This window comes from Agelaius tricolor, unplaced genomic scaffold, assembly GCF_023055355.1.
Source record: "Agelaius tricolor isolate 1412-34295 unplaced genomic scaffold, bAgeTri1.0.p SCAF_1, whole genome shotgun sequence".
Taxonomy (NCBI): Eukaryota; Metazoa; Chordata; class Aves; order Passeriformes; family Icteridae; genus Agelaius; species Agelaius tricolor.
Window position 1 is genome coordinate 57,603,660 of NW_027269261.1, and position 15,336 is coordinate 57,618,995.

The window sequence follows — 15,336 nt, forward strand, 5'->3', positions numbered from 1 at the left end:
TCCCAAATGCCCCCCATGTACAATGACACCTTCCTCATACAGAACAGCTCTTGCTGCAGATAGCAGGCAAGATTTGGATTTTTGTGATGCTGAGATCCCTGACTCTAATAGATACTCTTTACCCAAGTTTACTTCCTAAACATTTTGACCTTAATATCCAGACCTTTCAGTGTGGTTGTTTTTGCGTTTTTCCCTAGCTGTCATGCTTTGCTAGTGAAGTGTACTTTCTCTCAGACACAGCTGGTGTCCTATATGAGAATTGCATGTCTTTAACCAGCCAGTGTTCAAGTCAGTCTTTGATTCATAATCCAGAAAAGGCCTTTCAAAGCTGCACTTTGGGGTTCCATTCCTCATGATTTGATGGATACTATTGCACTGGGAACCGCATCCATGAGAATGCCACTTAGGAAGGAGAGAAGCAAAGCTGAAAGGGGATAGTGAAGCTGTGATGCTCAAGCAGGAGGGGTACAGTGTTCAGAGCAACGAGGGGTACAGTAACCAGTGATGTCTGGTGTGATGCAAAGCCAGGAGGCTGCAATGGACAGCAATCTACTAAAAATGTGGTATTACAGATGTGCCTTAACTCGAGCTTCCCGAAACCCTGCATCTAGAGACTCCTTCTGTTTGCTATGCTGTTTGGTTTTTAAAAGCCCCTCCCAGGGTGTAGCAGTCAAATTCTCGGAGGAAATATTCCAGGAGTGGTGAAAGACAGCCTTCTGGAGATGCCCACAACTCAGGACCCAGTGTGGCTTCCTGCTTCAGTTCTGGACTACAGTCCCTACCTTGTGCAGCTTCATTACAGAGAGCAGTGATCACCTTGCAATGAAACAAAACCCAGGTGTGGTTCTGCAGGAGGCTGCCCCATACCCACTATTGGTTAAGCAGCTGCCAGGTTTGGCTCCCTATGTCCCAGAGAGCTCTCCAACACCATCCCACTGTAACATCACAGGGAATGTAGCTACATTGAATGTAGCTACTCCTATAGTGTTCTGCTGTGAACACACATTCAGCTCATCAGTTAATATTGTCTGCACCTCACTTTGGATGCTGCAAACTATGAAAATGCACATATGTAACACGCAGGTTACGAAGGATACTGTGTTTTCACTGATACCGCTGAAGATGTGGCCAGCATGTCCCTGTGGGCTGTGGGGGCAGCTTGGCCAGGAGGGCCAGAGTGGTGAGTAGGGCTAGAGTCCCAGAAGCAGGTATGTCCAGCAACAGAGATGTAGCCTGAGATTTTGGAGCCACTCTGTGCCAGTCCTCCATGCCATGGAGCTGTGTGGCAGCATGCCAAAGCCAGTGTCTGGGCAGAAGCAGGTGTGGAGCCAGACTCCTGTGCAAATCTTGCCCCTGTTATTTGCCTTCCTTTGATTTGTACTTTTGTTTGTTTAGTCTGTTTCTTTGTTGTTTTGTTGGTTCTTTTTAATAGAATATGGTGTTTATTTTTTCTAGTATCTTTCTCTTCATAGCAGGCAAGAACTTTTATGCTCATTTAGTTTTGCTTTGGTTTTATTTTTGCTTAGTTTCCACAGCAGGGGACCCATTATTAATTGTTACAGAAATATCCCTCAGCAATGCAGCAAAAAGTAGATGGGGGATGTGGGCTGGAGGATTGCAGGAAGAGCCAGACAAGTCGGACTGCAAAGTGCCTTGCAGATCTAACAGTGCATCCCTCCAATGCAAGGCTACTGAAGAAAAAACCCCGGCCCAATACGGGGTGGAAGTTCAGAAAGAACAAAAGATGATGAGAAGAAGGAAAGACAATCCGATAAAGAAAGTTCTGTATAGGGATGCCTGTGCCCACGTAGGACTGAACACCCACCCCAGCTGGGAGGGCACAGTGCCACTAGGGGAGAAGACAGAAGGCAGCACGAGGGTGCGGGTAACACGCGTGGGCCAGCTGAAATTCCCCTGGGTGTCGAGGGGCAGGCACGGAGTTCGTCGTCTCCTTGGGGAGATGCTTCCCGAAGGAGCCAGGTGCGCTCTCGCCAAGGCAGGGGATGCTGCGGGCGCTGGCCGCCGGGGCAGGCGGGCCGGGCGCCGGGCGGGCCGGGGCCGGGGGGGCGGGGGGCAGTCTCCCGCCTCCGCGGGGCCGCCCCGCCGGCTGCAGTGTCCCGGCAGCCCGGGAGGAGGAGACGGCGGGGCGCGCAGGCAGCAGCGGGGCAGCCCCGCCGAGACGATCGCCGGGCGGGCGGCAGCTCCGCGCCCCGCCGCTCCCGCCGCCCGCGCCCCGCGCCCCCGGCCCCATGGCGGGGCCCGCCGCGCCCTGGGCCGCCCTGCTGCTCCTGGCCGCCCTGCTGCCCGCCGCCCTGCCAGGTACGCGGGAGCTGCCGCCCCACGCCCGTCGCTGCCCGGCGGGGAGGTGCCGCTGGGCGGGGGGCTCGGGGGCGACACGGTGCTGGGGGATGCCCCGCGGCGCCGCTCTCTGCCCCCGCCCGGCTCGGGGACAAGCGCCACGGGCACACCCCGGCCGAGGCGGCCGCCTCCCTGCCCCGGCACAGGCACCTGCCGCTGCCCTCGGTGTGTGCGGGCCCCTCGGCCGGTGCCCCCGAGCGGGGAGGGGGAGATGCAGAGCGGGGCAAGCCTCGGCACCGAGGGTCACCCGGCGCTCGGAGAGCGGCCGGGACCCTCCGTGGGTTAGCCCGCTGCGGCTCTGCCGCGTTTCGGGCAGCTCCGGAGCGCCGGGCTGCAGCCCACAAGGACGCTAGTTCCAGACGGGAACAGATGGCACCGGAGGGTGACAGCCTCCCGCTTGCCTTCAGCCCGTGGATGCCTTTTTCCCTATGGAACCTCGTGCTGGTTCCACCGTCCCGTCTGGGCTCCGCTGAGGAGCCCCTCTCGCGCGGTTAGCGGCGCTGACACCGGCAGCCCAGCGCTGCATCTCCCCGGGAAGCCAGGAGAGATCTCTCCTCTCCTCTCTTCTCTTCGTTCCCGCCGCCGGAGTCCCGTGGATCGAACCCTGTATCAGCCTGGGCAAGGCTGGCGCTGCTGTCAGAGCTCCCCGGGCCCGCAGGCTCAGGTTTAAGCTGCTCTGGAGGTGGCAGAGGTTGTGGGAGGCAGTGGCAGATGTGCCCTGTCCTTTCCCTTGTGGAAGCAGTGAGCGATCACTGCAGCCCCCGCGGCGCTTTTTGCACCGCAGACAACGCTGAACCGAATCTCCTCAGCTTGTGGCCACAAGGTGTGCATCAGAGCACGGCTAAAGACAGGGTATAGACACGCATGCAGAGGCATTTCAGCGCCAGAATGTATCTGTTGGGATTACAGTAGCCAGGGTGGCACAGGGACACTTGCCCCCAGGCTCCGGATGTGGTGGCTGTCCCATCTCCAGCCCCGTGCTGTAGTCGCAGAGGAGCCAGCCGAGGACGATAGCATCCTCTCCAACTCTCCTGCAGCTCTGGGCTGTGCGGCAGAGCCTGGGACTTCATGTCACCCGTGGCTCCTGGTGAGTTTTAGTGTGCAGCTAAACATCCGGAAAGGAATGATCTGCTTAGCCTGGAACTGTAGTCTCTCTGCAGCTTGCTGTGCCCGTCCGGGTTAAGCTTGGGATCACACTCCTGGAAGCGGTTTTATAATAGTGCTCCCTTGTGGCAGTGGTAAATGGAGGGGGAACTGGATCGCTGGGGCTGCCTGCTGGAAAGAGAGAGGAGGAGGGAAGGGAGCAGGGGAGTTTTTGTTCTGCTAGTTAGGGAAACATCGTGAGAAATGTCATAGCCTCTGAGGAAAAGTGTTAGCTGTTGAGTGCATGTAGGCTCTTGCTTCCTTGACTGTGTAATGTCTAAAGCGATCCTTGGAGATTCTGATACTTCACTAAAAATTTTGCATGTAATATCCATCTAGTCTTTCCTTGTTTGCAGTCCCACACCAATGTGGTGTAAAAATTGGGCCAATTTCTGAACAAACCCAAATGTGTTGGCATAGTGCTGCACAGAGCTCTTCGTGCTTCCCAGCTATGGAACTCTGGAGCACACCAAAACCTGCTGGAGTGGGAATACTGAGCTGTTAACCCCAGTGTGGCTGGAGTGACTGGATGTGGGCTGCATGTGTACTCCCTGTCCGTGTTGATGTGCTGGCCACTTTGAGTGGACACCACTTTCCTTCTCTAGTCTAGAGAGTAGTTTATAAGGTACAAACACAGTTTATAAGCTATAAACACAGGCTGTGTCATGAGCAAGTGCAGTCTTAGACAAGAGGGCTGGTGGGTTCTGGAGTTCTTTCTCAGGGGGTAAAAGCCATTGCTGAGCATTTTTGCTGCCCTTGGTCCTGCTTTCTCACATTCTAGCTGTGTTTGAAATTGTCCTGCTGACCACCTTTGCTGGATGTGCTTTGTCTAGGGGATCTGTCCCAAACCCATTCTGCACTTTGGAGCCTTTGTCCAAGTACCACGTCTGTGAGACAGGGAGGCTGCCTTGGCTCAGCAGACAGGCTCCAATGAAGTGAAAAAGCCCTTCAATTTCTGTCTGTGGAAAGAAAAAAAGGGTTTTTCCCCAGTAAGGGTCTGGCATTGGGCTGGTGCTGTCATTGACTGTGTTCTGTTTATCAAAATAGAAAATCAGTGTGGGGCCTGTGCCCAGGATTGTTGTGGCAGACCCCGGGCCAAGAAAGCGTAAGAGAAGGGTGTTGTGCTGGAGCCAGCTCAGGGGGCAGATCCCATTTGTGTATTGCCAAGAGAGATCTGCTGCCAGATCCCATGTGTGGAAGAATGGATACTGACTACAGAAAACAGTAGTCACCCACCCACCTTATTAGCTTAGAAAAACAGTATTCAGGAACCACCTGCGGCCAGCGGGAGAAATTTGGGAGAGACATTAAGAGGAGGCTATGTTCAGAGCAAGAGCCTTTCTGACAGCAGCACTAACTCTCATTTTCCTCCCTTGTCTAGACTGTCTGACACAAACAGAGAAAGCAGAAGAGTCTCCAAGGGAATTTTCCACTTCATTTAGCTCTAAGGAATGTATCTTCTCAGTTATTTAGGACAGTGCTGTAATGGTCTTAACTGTATAGCTCTGTACCAGCCTCTGGGTGTGTCAGATGTATGAAAGCTCCTGTGCTGTCCAAGTCTGTGATTCCAGCTCTTCAGAGTGCACATGGACTGATTTTGGCTGGACATGTGGTTAAGATGCTTGCAGAAGCTGATCTATACAAAAAGAAATTAGAAGGGGGGGCTGAGTCAATGATGCAGCAAGACAAAGATACGCCAGCAGGGGGAATGGATCTTGTGTCTATGATCCAGTGTCTTGAGTGAGCATTCAATTGCACAAAAATATAGCTCAGACACATTCAGTGATCATACTTCCCGGTCAGGACACTGAAAAGTGACTTCTAAGTTCTCAAGATAACTTAGGTTGGACTTTATATCTGTTTCACATTGTATGCAGCTGTCTGCAGGTGAGCTGTTGTCTTCACATGAAGGAAGCATAGCAGTATTTCCACCAGGTGCAGCTTCTGGTTCATGTCCAGGACCCATGGTTTCTCTAGCTGGGAGTTATGTAACATATCTCCATCTGTCACTGAGGAAGTGCTCAGGAATGTGGCTAAGTTGACATTGGGATGTGCTGGCACCAGGCATTAGGTCTCTTAAATTTATGCTGTTGCAGTTCAAGTATAATCAGGACTGGAACCTCTTCCTAACCAAAGACCTCTAGATTGAACCTGTGTTTAGTAGCTTGGGTGTGATCCCAAATAAGCAAAAAACTGCAGCCAAATCAACACTTTTTTTCCCCCCTTAGTTTTGAAGTGTCAGGATCTGATTATCGTGTTTAACTTGGGTTACCTGTCTTCATAAATTAGTATTCCTTTACTCCCTCTTCACCTGTCCAAGTGAACCATGGCTAGGTGCATGCATGTATCATGAGAACATTTACCTTTTGTTGTGCTTTCTGCTGGGAAGGAGGAGATGACATGGATGAAAGGCAAGTCACCCACAGACTGCTAATGCACTAAGCAGGAGAATTGGTCACTTCCCCAGAGGAAATGGAATGGGCATTGATGTGCCTTCCTCTTGGGAAGCCCATGCTGCTATTTTCTCCCCCAAGCTGTAGGCATACCACACTTTTGTGCAGCCTTGAGGAGGTTCTCCCAACCCTGCAGACTCTGTACTGATCCTTCAGGCAGGTGCCAGCACTCCCTGTTATCTTTTTCTACCCCTGAAATTGCCACGTGTCATTTCTCTTTTACAGCTCCCCAAAGCAGCAACAGTTTCACTGGTGTGCTGCACTGTGGGATTGTTTTTATTCCTTTGAATGCACATGAAATTTAATTCACTTGCAACTATGAGTGTTTTCATTATTCCCCAAGATGAGAAAGGTGGCTTCATCTCTGCAGCCAGTGCCCCTGCCCAGCATGAGAGGGAGGGATGAACTGCTGGGTTGTGAGGCAGTGGAATCCAGAGGAGAGCAGCAGATTCTGAAGCTGAGGATATCCTTTCCCTCTGTAAAAACCCAAGTGCTTTGCTTCCATGTGGGTTGAGAACTTGCATTTTGGCTATGTTTGCACTAACCTCATAGCCTCTGAGGAGTGGTATGTCTTACATTTCCAGTTCAGTAGAGGAGTGATGGGTGTCTTGAAGATATGTGAGGTTGTCTGAAAGATCCTTTGTTGTGCATGACCCAACAGAAAACCTTTAAAATAGTGTTAGCATTTTCTTATATGTGTTTGCTATACTGCTGCTTATTCTGCTGCACTGTTGGCTGCAAAACCCACAGTCTGTGCTGAATGTTCACAAACTGAAGTGCCAAAATAAGCACTGCCAAGATCAAGACAGTGGCTTAAATTGCACAAGATTTAAAGAAAACCAAGAACTGCTGAGATCTTCTGCTTTGCTGTCTGTTCTCTGGGTCTCGGGACACACGTTTCTTAATTTCCTCCACACCCTGGATGCCTAGGGATTTAGAGGATGGTGTGGTTTAGTCCTGTGTCTCCACTGCTTGACTCTTACCAAAGAGGCATTTAGACCAGCAGGATTTTGCACTACCCTTGTACCTGGCTAGACTGACTATGCACACTCTGATCCCAACTCTCACATTTATTCTTACTTGAGGCACTTACTTTTGCCTGCAGCATCTCTGTAGTTGGATTCATTTCCTTTGGGGGTGTAAAAGCACCTGGAAAGTGTCTGCTTTCCCTGGTTCCTCTTTAAACTTTAGACAAGCTTGTAATGAAAAATAACTTTTTCCACAGTGTACCACATGGTTGAGTGCTTAACTGCTGTACCAATAGCAGAGTTAACAAGAGTAACATCAAACAGTGTTTACACAGGATCTCCTTCATTGCCTGCTCTTGATTTGCTTGGGGAGATGAAAGCCTGTGCTGACAGCTCATGTGCTTCTGGTCCCCAGCAAGACCTGTGCAGGCTGCTGAGCTCCCTCTGCTGCCTCCTCTCTGCTGGATGGGACCTGGTACCCACTTCTCTCCTGACCACTTTTCCTGTGTCCTGCCCTCCTAAGGCACATGGCTGCTGGGTCATGTAGCTCTGGAAATGGCAAATTCTCCTCCCCAGTTCCCCAGAGCTGCTGTCTGGGATGTCATATAAGGTCTCTTCTCCTACTCAGAGTTTCTGCAAATGACTGTTTAAACTTCAGCATGTTTTGTACTGTTCACAGCAAATTCAGGATGGTTAAAATCTCTCTGGGTTAAACTGTATATTTCTTGAGCAGCAGTCACTGTACCTCACTCTCATTGAACTTGTAACCTCTGGCCCACTGTTTGCTCTTCATAAATGACATCTGTGCAGTGGGACACAGAAGCTTTTCCCACGCGGCAGGTTGGGTTGTGTACCCTGGCTTTGCCACATCTCTGTGCTATGGTTAGAGCTGAGCACTCTTCAGTGCCTCTGAAATCAGCCTGCATGTGTCTCCATTTTGGTATAGGTGCTTGCATTTGGCAGGTCTGTATTTAAAGCAAATAGTCTTAAGGAGTAGAGAAGCAAGGAAAAGTGGAAGAAAGACCCAAGACATGTAGAAATTGTGTGCTCTAAACAGAGACCTTTTCCAAAACAAAGAGAAATTGTTAATTACATCAAATGTAATACTGAAATCCAGTGGTAAGGAAGGCAGTCCAAGCTTCTCCTCATCCTGGAAGAACACATAAAATGTACATCCAAATTTAACTATGTACGCATTAAAAAGTGGTCTGGAGAAGTGTGCATTTTAAATCAACCCTCTTCAGTGAGTAACTCAGTCATCAAATCAGCTCTTCATTAAACAGAGTAAATTACTCTTTGAGGACTGTGGAGTGTGTTCATATTTCACAGTTCCAGTGCAGCTATTCCACTATTACATAGTTATTAAGTCCTCTTGGGCATCCTGCAATGATCCTGGTTCCAGCAAATCTTTCCGACTGTTGTATTCTTCCTGTGCTAAACTGATTATTTTTCCATTGGAGGAGTTGGTTGTTCTTAATATATACATTTGCTGTAAAATAAGAGGCCACTCTTCAAATGGTTATTTGTCATGTTTACTGTAGAGTTGACTGGAATATTTTGGCTGAAACTTTTTTTTGGGAAAAAGTTCAGGACTGCTGGAGCTGGAATGTTAGTGTTTCCTCATCTCTAAAAAAAAAGACAGAAATAAGAGAAATTGAATGGTCAACATAATTTGTTTTGGTATTCTGTTATGAAATGCTTAATCCCTTCTTTCAGAGTGGTGTCCTTGGAAGGATGTACAGAAGGGCTTAGCTGGTATTGGGGAAAAACTACTGAGTGTGCTTTAAAAATCCCACAATGGAAAGCAGCAAATGTAACTGGCAAAACATGCTGCCATGCATGAACTGTGGTACCAGAGAACAGCCCAAGCCCTGCCACCTGCCTGGCCAGCCCTCTCAGAGCCCCTGGATGCTCCTGCTGCTGAGGGAGGGGAGGGTGGGAGCAGCACCCCGTTCCCAACCCTAGCACCCATCCAGGTTTCATGTTTTCAGCCTCAGGAAGACAGTGTTTAATTTTGCCTTTGCTGCTGAGATCTTGGGGCAGGTCTGAGAGCACTGCAGGACACAGGCTGTAGCCAGATGGATGGAGAGTTGGATTTAGATGCTGTAACTCCTGCTGGGTAATGTCTTGCTTCATGTGGCAACCCCATGGAAGCACCTAACAGCATCAGAATCTGCCCCTGCATGAGTAACTGAGCTGCACTTTTGCACAGTCTGCATGTCTTTCCCTTTGGTCACCTTTTGAAGCCATGCCGAGTTGGGTGACATAATTGTGTGGTCTTTAGCCCGGGATGTGTTACAGATGGCCTCAGCTCAGGCTCCAAGAGGCTGCAGCAGCCTGAGGCTCACAGCAATCCGGTGACTTTGGCCCAGGGCTTGCTGCACTCTGCAGGAGTGGCTGCTCTGGGTTATGTGTTTGCAGCCCTGCTGGCTGCATCAGCTGAGCTTTGTGTGCCAGCTGTGCCATCAGTCTCGGGTTTCTGGTCTCCCAAAGCAGAGGTGCTAAAAACAATTTAAAACCAAATGGCAGTGATGGAAATGCTCCATTTGGCTTTGCTGGTCTGAGACTTCAGGCTGATTTCAGGTTGCATGTATTTTTAATATATGTATTTCATAAGTGCCTAAGGTTGTGTTACTGGGGAGGTGGGTTGGGATCACAAGGCCTGGTTTCATTCAAAAGTCTGAGACAGACTTTGAAAGTGACATCTCACCTTTCCCGAGCTCCACTGGCCCTGTTTTAAAAACAAGTTGAATGCTTTTTCCATGCTGTGCTGTACTGTGCTGAAGAACTGCCCAAGCTAAGACGCTACTCTCTTCTACTTGAAATTTTCCAAACAAGAAGTAATGACTGATGTCTTGTGAATTGCCCAGTTGCCCCAAGCTGAATGTATGCAGAAGCAAAATTGCTGTCTGTACAAAGAAACAAAGTCAAAAGAAAATGAAATTAACCAGAGAAGCTCTTCTGTGATAGCACAGCAATAGTATTAAAAACCTAGAAAGTCTAAACCTTAAACAGCAATATTAGCAAGTCAAATTTCCATGCTAGATGTGTACAGTGATATATTATTTTGTTTGTAATGTGGTGATTGCTCTGCCAGGGTGCTGAGCTCCTTTTCTTCACTTGTAATGACTACTGTAAGTCAAGCCAGTCCTCCAAGAGCCTGAGTACATGCTTAAATGGCAGTCAGGGGACTGAATGCTCAGTGAGCATATACATGTTTTCATGAAAGCCCTTCCCAGTCAGGTCAGAGCTGCTGGGTTTCAGCTGCTGAGCACAAATTTATTACCACAAGATGTCTCAGACCATATGTGCTCCTCATCTGCCCTCCCAGCAAGTCAGCCCCCAGTGCAGGGTGTGCCATGCCACTTGGAAGTGCTGATTGCTGAGGGCCAGACACCTCTGCAAACACACTTCCTTTCCTCTGCAAAAACACCTGTTTAAATTACCCTCAGGGAGGGATGATGAGTGGTATGAGACATTGTGGGATTCTGGTTGTGTTTGGTATCACATGGGGCTGGAAACCTGCAGCTGATGATGTGACATGAGAATAGGAACGAGTGTGAAACCTTGGAGGGATGGAAACTGATTTCAAACTGCTACTTAAGTGAAATTAAAAGAGAAATGGCTTTGAACTCGCTAAAATCTTTCCTTGTGGTGGTGACATGCCATCTGTCCCATGTTATGCTAGCACAGGGTAGTCACAGGCAGCATGGTGTGGGCACGGTGGTAGTGTGTCTGGGAGAGGATGGTGTCCACATTCCCACTGGGAGTGGAGGGAAGGAACCATCCATGTATGTGTCAACAGAGGGAAGGGAGATAGAAATACAAGAAAAAACAAGTTTGGTTTTTTTTTTTCCTAACACCAGCAGGGAGAGAGGAAGGATTCAGCCCAGTGGAGAGAGCTGAAGTGAGAGCTCAGATAACTGATGGTCCTCAGGGTCTGGTGGGTGTAAGCATCAGAGTATCTGATGAATTAGTGTGGATGTTTCTGAAAGAAGGTGGTATGTTTGAAGATGGGAGAGTGATTTTTAGCGTATTCCTACTGTTCAACCTGTTGCTTTCCTTTGGGAGAAGCAAGATTTTTCTTAGGACTGGACACTTACAGAACAAGCTGATAGTAATTGTAGTGAGGGTGGCAGAAGCAGACCCTATGAATCCAAACATAAGAGCCTCATAAAATTAGACATAGAGTTTGCAAGATTTTTGGCAATATGAAATGAACCATTTGACTTTTTCAGCAGTTGGACCTTTTGCAAATATATTTTTTTCTCTGCTTGTGCTGTATAAATATTTTTTAAAACCCACAAACTTTTGTTATGCTTGCAAGTAGTCCCCATAAAAACCAAGAAGGCAAATAGTGAAACTTCAAAATGCTTGTAGGAGCTTTTGAGTAATTTGGGGCTTCTTTGTATGGAAGGTAATCACTGTGTTTCAGGAAGCTTTGCAGCTTCAGCAAAATGTTTGTGCTACTGAATGGTAGCAGATGGCCAACCCACAAAAGGTTAGCAAGTTGCTTAAGTTACTTGTAAAATAGTGCAAATTTCCTTGCCTTGCTCTTAGCAGCCAGCCTTGGTTTGAGGGATCCAAGCTTGGACCTTGTCTCTGCTGTTGCTGCAGGGCTGCTTCCCCAGCAGTGGCCACACAGAACACCCAGGTTCAGGCTGCCCATAACCCTGTTGGGTAACCTGTCCTTGCCATGCAGATCCAGTCAAAGCCCTGTGACAGCAGAGATTACCACTGCCACAGAAGTAAGAGCTGCCTTTCATCAGAAGCTCAGGTTTGAAGAGAGAGGGAATTATTGTTCATCACCACATCATTATAGGTCACCAGCATTGGTTGTGGGTGGGTCAGAGCTCACAGGCAAAGCAGACAGTGCTGGGCAGGTGTTTTGGTGTTAGAAAGCTTCATTCCTCTGAACTGCACTAGTGCCAGCTTGGTGTCACGGGTCACCTCGCAGCAGTCACAGTGGGCTGATCAATACACCCTTCCACTGCATCCTTCCTTCCAAATCTCCTACTTTGGGTGCTCAAACACCAAGCATGAATAGCATAAAATAGGAGTCCATGTACATTGGGACATAGCTCTAGCAGCCTGCTAGCTATGGCATGTTAAAGACTTCCTGAGACTTGCTCTCCTATTTTTGCAGAGGCTTTGTTAACAGGAAGGATTGATTTTCTTCTTACCCAGAGGCTCCTCTTGCTGTACATCCTACTGGTCAGGGATATTCTGTGCCATGGGAGGAGAAGCTGCAAATCTTGAACCTCAACATTGGAGACCAAATCAATGTAGATACGTGAATTTTCAGTTCTAAATATCCCCGGGCTAACCCAAGAAAGATGGCATAGATTCTCTTTTACAAACCTACAGAGCTGTCAGTGTATCTTTCTTATATGTTCAGATGCTTTTCAAGGTTATTAATTGGGTAAAATCTTTGCCAGCTGTCCCTGTACTTAACAAATTTGTTAAGCTGTACTTAACAAATCATGATGAGGTGAATCCAAGGGGCTGCTGCTGTGTGTCTCAGTTGCGTCTGCTCAGCTATGATAGAACTGCTTAGAACTTGTGAAACAGCCCAGGGCTTTGCATGAAGACATTGTTTTGAATATGACTGCAGAAAGTTGCTCTTTGGAAAAGAAATCAAATAAGGAAGTAATTTATCAGTAATGAAGATCTGTGCCTATCTGAGCCCAGCCTAATACAGAGCTCCAAAGAATAGCAATCATAGTATTCATAGTGCATTTCCCTGGCATGCACTTTATCTGGGATCTATGAGTTTTGCACTTTGGGAGCCTTGGGGGTGTGCCATCAGCTTCCCTTTTAGGGTAGAAAGCTATATGTGTACTTGTTGAAAGAACTTCTGCAATAAATAATGTGGAATAAAGTTAGTTAGGAGAATCAAAGCAGCTAATACTTCAAGATGTGAACTGTGAACAATTTCATATTAGAGATTGATAAATAATATTTTAGTGGTTTTTATTTACATTTTCAATTAAGAGGAAGCAGCAAAGGCCACTTTATTTTAAGATTTATGTTTTCCAGTCTCTGTAAAGAACCTTAAATTCTGACTGCTGCTAATGAAAGAGCAGGCATTAATGTTGAGCCTGAGTTTTATTCTTAGCAAACCTGCACCATGGGAAACTAACTTTTCTGATTTATAAAAGGCTTTGAAATGTGAAATAAAAATGAAGAGTTTTAAATTTTATTTTCCTTCAATGCATGATGAAGCTCGAATTCCTACTCTGACTTTGTGAGTCTGAGGCATTTTTGGCAGTTTCGAATGGAAAGTTGAACATGCACTTCAACTAGAGATGGAATGGAAAGACTTTACATAAACATATGAATCTCCAGTAGATTAAAAAATCTGTGCTATTTCACTGGGTAAGGGAACAAATTTATCTATATTTGAAGTGGTTTTGGAGAGAAGTGTAAAACTTCAACTGTCCCAAATGTAAGTAGGATGCTTGAGGATGATTTGGTGACATCTCTGGTATGCATAAAGGAATGAACTAAATGCAGAGCCACAGCATCCAGGCTGCCAACGCTTTGGATTCAAAACCAATCTTCATTTCAGAGGTATCCTACTGATCACCTTTTTCCCTTTTTTTTTTTTTTTTTTTGTATAAGTGAAAATCAGTTAAATCAGTTTTCTGAAATTTTCACAATCCTAGATTTCTGAATAACAGTTGAAGCCATGAGGTTTTTTACTAGCTGTGGCTTGGTTAACACTTGTTGCTGTGTCCACAAATGACTGATGTAATCCATTTGCTGAATGTTAAAGTGGCTAAAATTAACAGGTTTTTCAGGGGACGTGAAGGTGACTAAGAGTTGTCACTTTCCTCCCACAGCCTGTCACAAACCAATACAGAGTAGGCTGTAGGCTACCATTTGTCTCCTGCTTTGAGGATGGGCCATGAAACATCCCAGCAACCAATAGGTGGGAGAAATTTGGAAGGAAATTGGGTGTTTGGGTAGAAGTATTTAATTGAAAATAAAATTCACAGATAAAGCGAATAATATGAACAAAGCATGTGAAGCTTTGTGCTTTATGGATGTTGGTAACCACTGCCTGATGAGGTTGGAATGAAAGCTGGTGCAGAAAGAGAGCTGTGCTTCCTCCTGTGACTTCCCCTAAGCCTAGTCCATATCCTCCATCAGGATGATTACATACAATGTTTTCTTCAGCCTTTGAGCAAGCAGGGCCTCATTCCTCACTTGAGTGCTTCTATACATGCCACTGGTTTTAATGAGATTGCATGGATGTGAAAGGAGAGCAGATTTAGGTTCATAAGAAATGATCCAGGTGCACAGCACAAAGATGCTGCCATGGTTTAGTTAGCCTCCTAATGAGCAGTGCAATTTTAATAGGTGTGTTTTCCTTTCTGGAGATCTATGACCATAGCTGTGGGGAGCAGGACAGAGCCTGGCTCACAGAAGCTCATGCTCTGGCTCTGACTTGTGTCCCCTGCCAACCCACTTCAAAGCTGCCTGCCTCAGGCTGCGGGCACAGGGGGAGGGAACAGTGGTGGAGGGGATGCCTGACAGCCTAGAAACAATACTCTCTTTTTTTACTACCTCACCTGTGGGCATCCTTTGAGGTCCAGCTAGAGGGAAATAAGAGGGAAATTGTCTCATCTGCAAGCCTGTGTGGGGGTGACGATAAATGTCCTGGGGAAGCTGCAGTGCAGTAACTCACACACTCAGGGCCCATGTCCAGTCTGGGCAGAGCAGCATCGTGCAAGCTCCATGCTGGTGTCAGTGCTGGAGAGAAGGGCATTTGTGGGCTTGTAATCCTGTCATCCTTCCCATCTAGCCATACCTGTGTGGCCATCAGTTGTGGTTGGAGTTTCACCTTCAACTTAAAGAAAGCTCTGCATATATTTCCTCATGTGGAAATGAAACATCTCCTTGGTGGCAGCTTCACAGAATGTGAGAAATCCACTGAGACTAAGTCAGTCTGAGCAAATACTCTGTCTTATTCCAGGTTTTCATGAATGAGAGTGTTGCTGCTCATCATGGGTGATGCAGCCGAAATCCTGCCTGGGTTCCAAGTGGCACTTGAAGTAACCCCACGCCTCTGACAGCCTTTGAAATGTTTGAGGGACAAGCAGTGGACTGGGGTAGTGGTGAGCAAAAGGGAGCCCTGCACTCCAGGAACTTGCATGGAAGATGCTGTTAAACTCATGAGTTTGCCCCTGGCACCAGTGACAGATGGATGCATGAGTGCCCTTGCAGTGCCCCCAGGAGCCATGGAGCTGCTCAGGGGGATCCTGCTGCCTTGGAATCTCTCAGGGATTTCTTCTCCTACCTTCTCCTGCAGTCAGAGAGAGCAATATGAGCTGTGCTTAAAACCCACTTCTCCCCACTAAGGAGAGTGTTGCCACTTGTGATACCAATGGGCTTCTTTAACACTGATT

General features: G+C 47.7%; 1 protein-coding gene across 2 annotated transcripts in view; it reads left to right on the forward strand.

Moving 5' to 3' along the window:
* Positions 1–1,866: 1,866 nt before the first annotated feature.
* Positions 1,867–15,336, forward strand: part of FNDC1 (fibronectin type III domain containing 1) — a 63,256-nt gene continuing 49,786 nt past the window's right edge. Inside the window, exon 1 of one of the 2 annotated variants that reach the window (XM_071435928.1) lies at positions 1,867–1,980. Coding sequence is in view for 1 of the 2 variants with exons in the window: in XM_071435917.1 (XP_071292018.1) it covers positions 2,250–2,319 (70 nt within the window). In the remaining variant the exon portion in view is untranslated. Of the gene's footprint in view, positions 1,981–2,131; positions 2,320–15,336 lie in introns of those variants that run through there. The other variant, XM_071435917.1, reaches the window with a different exon arrangement.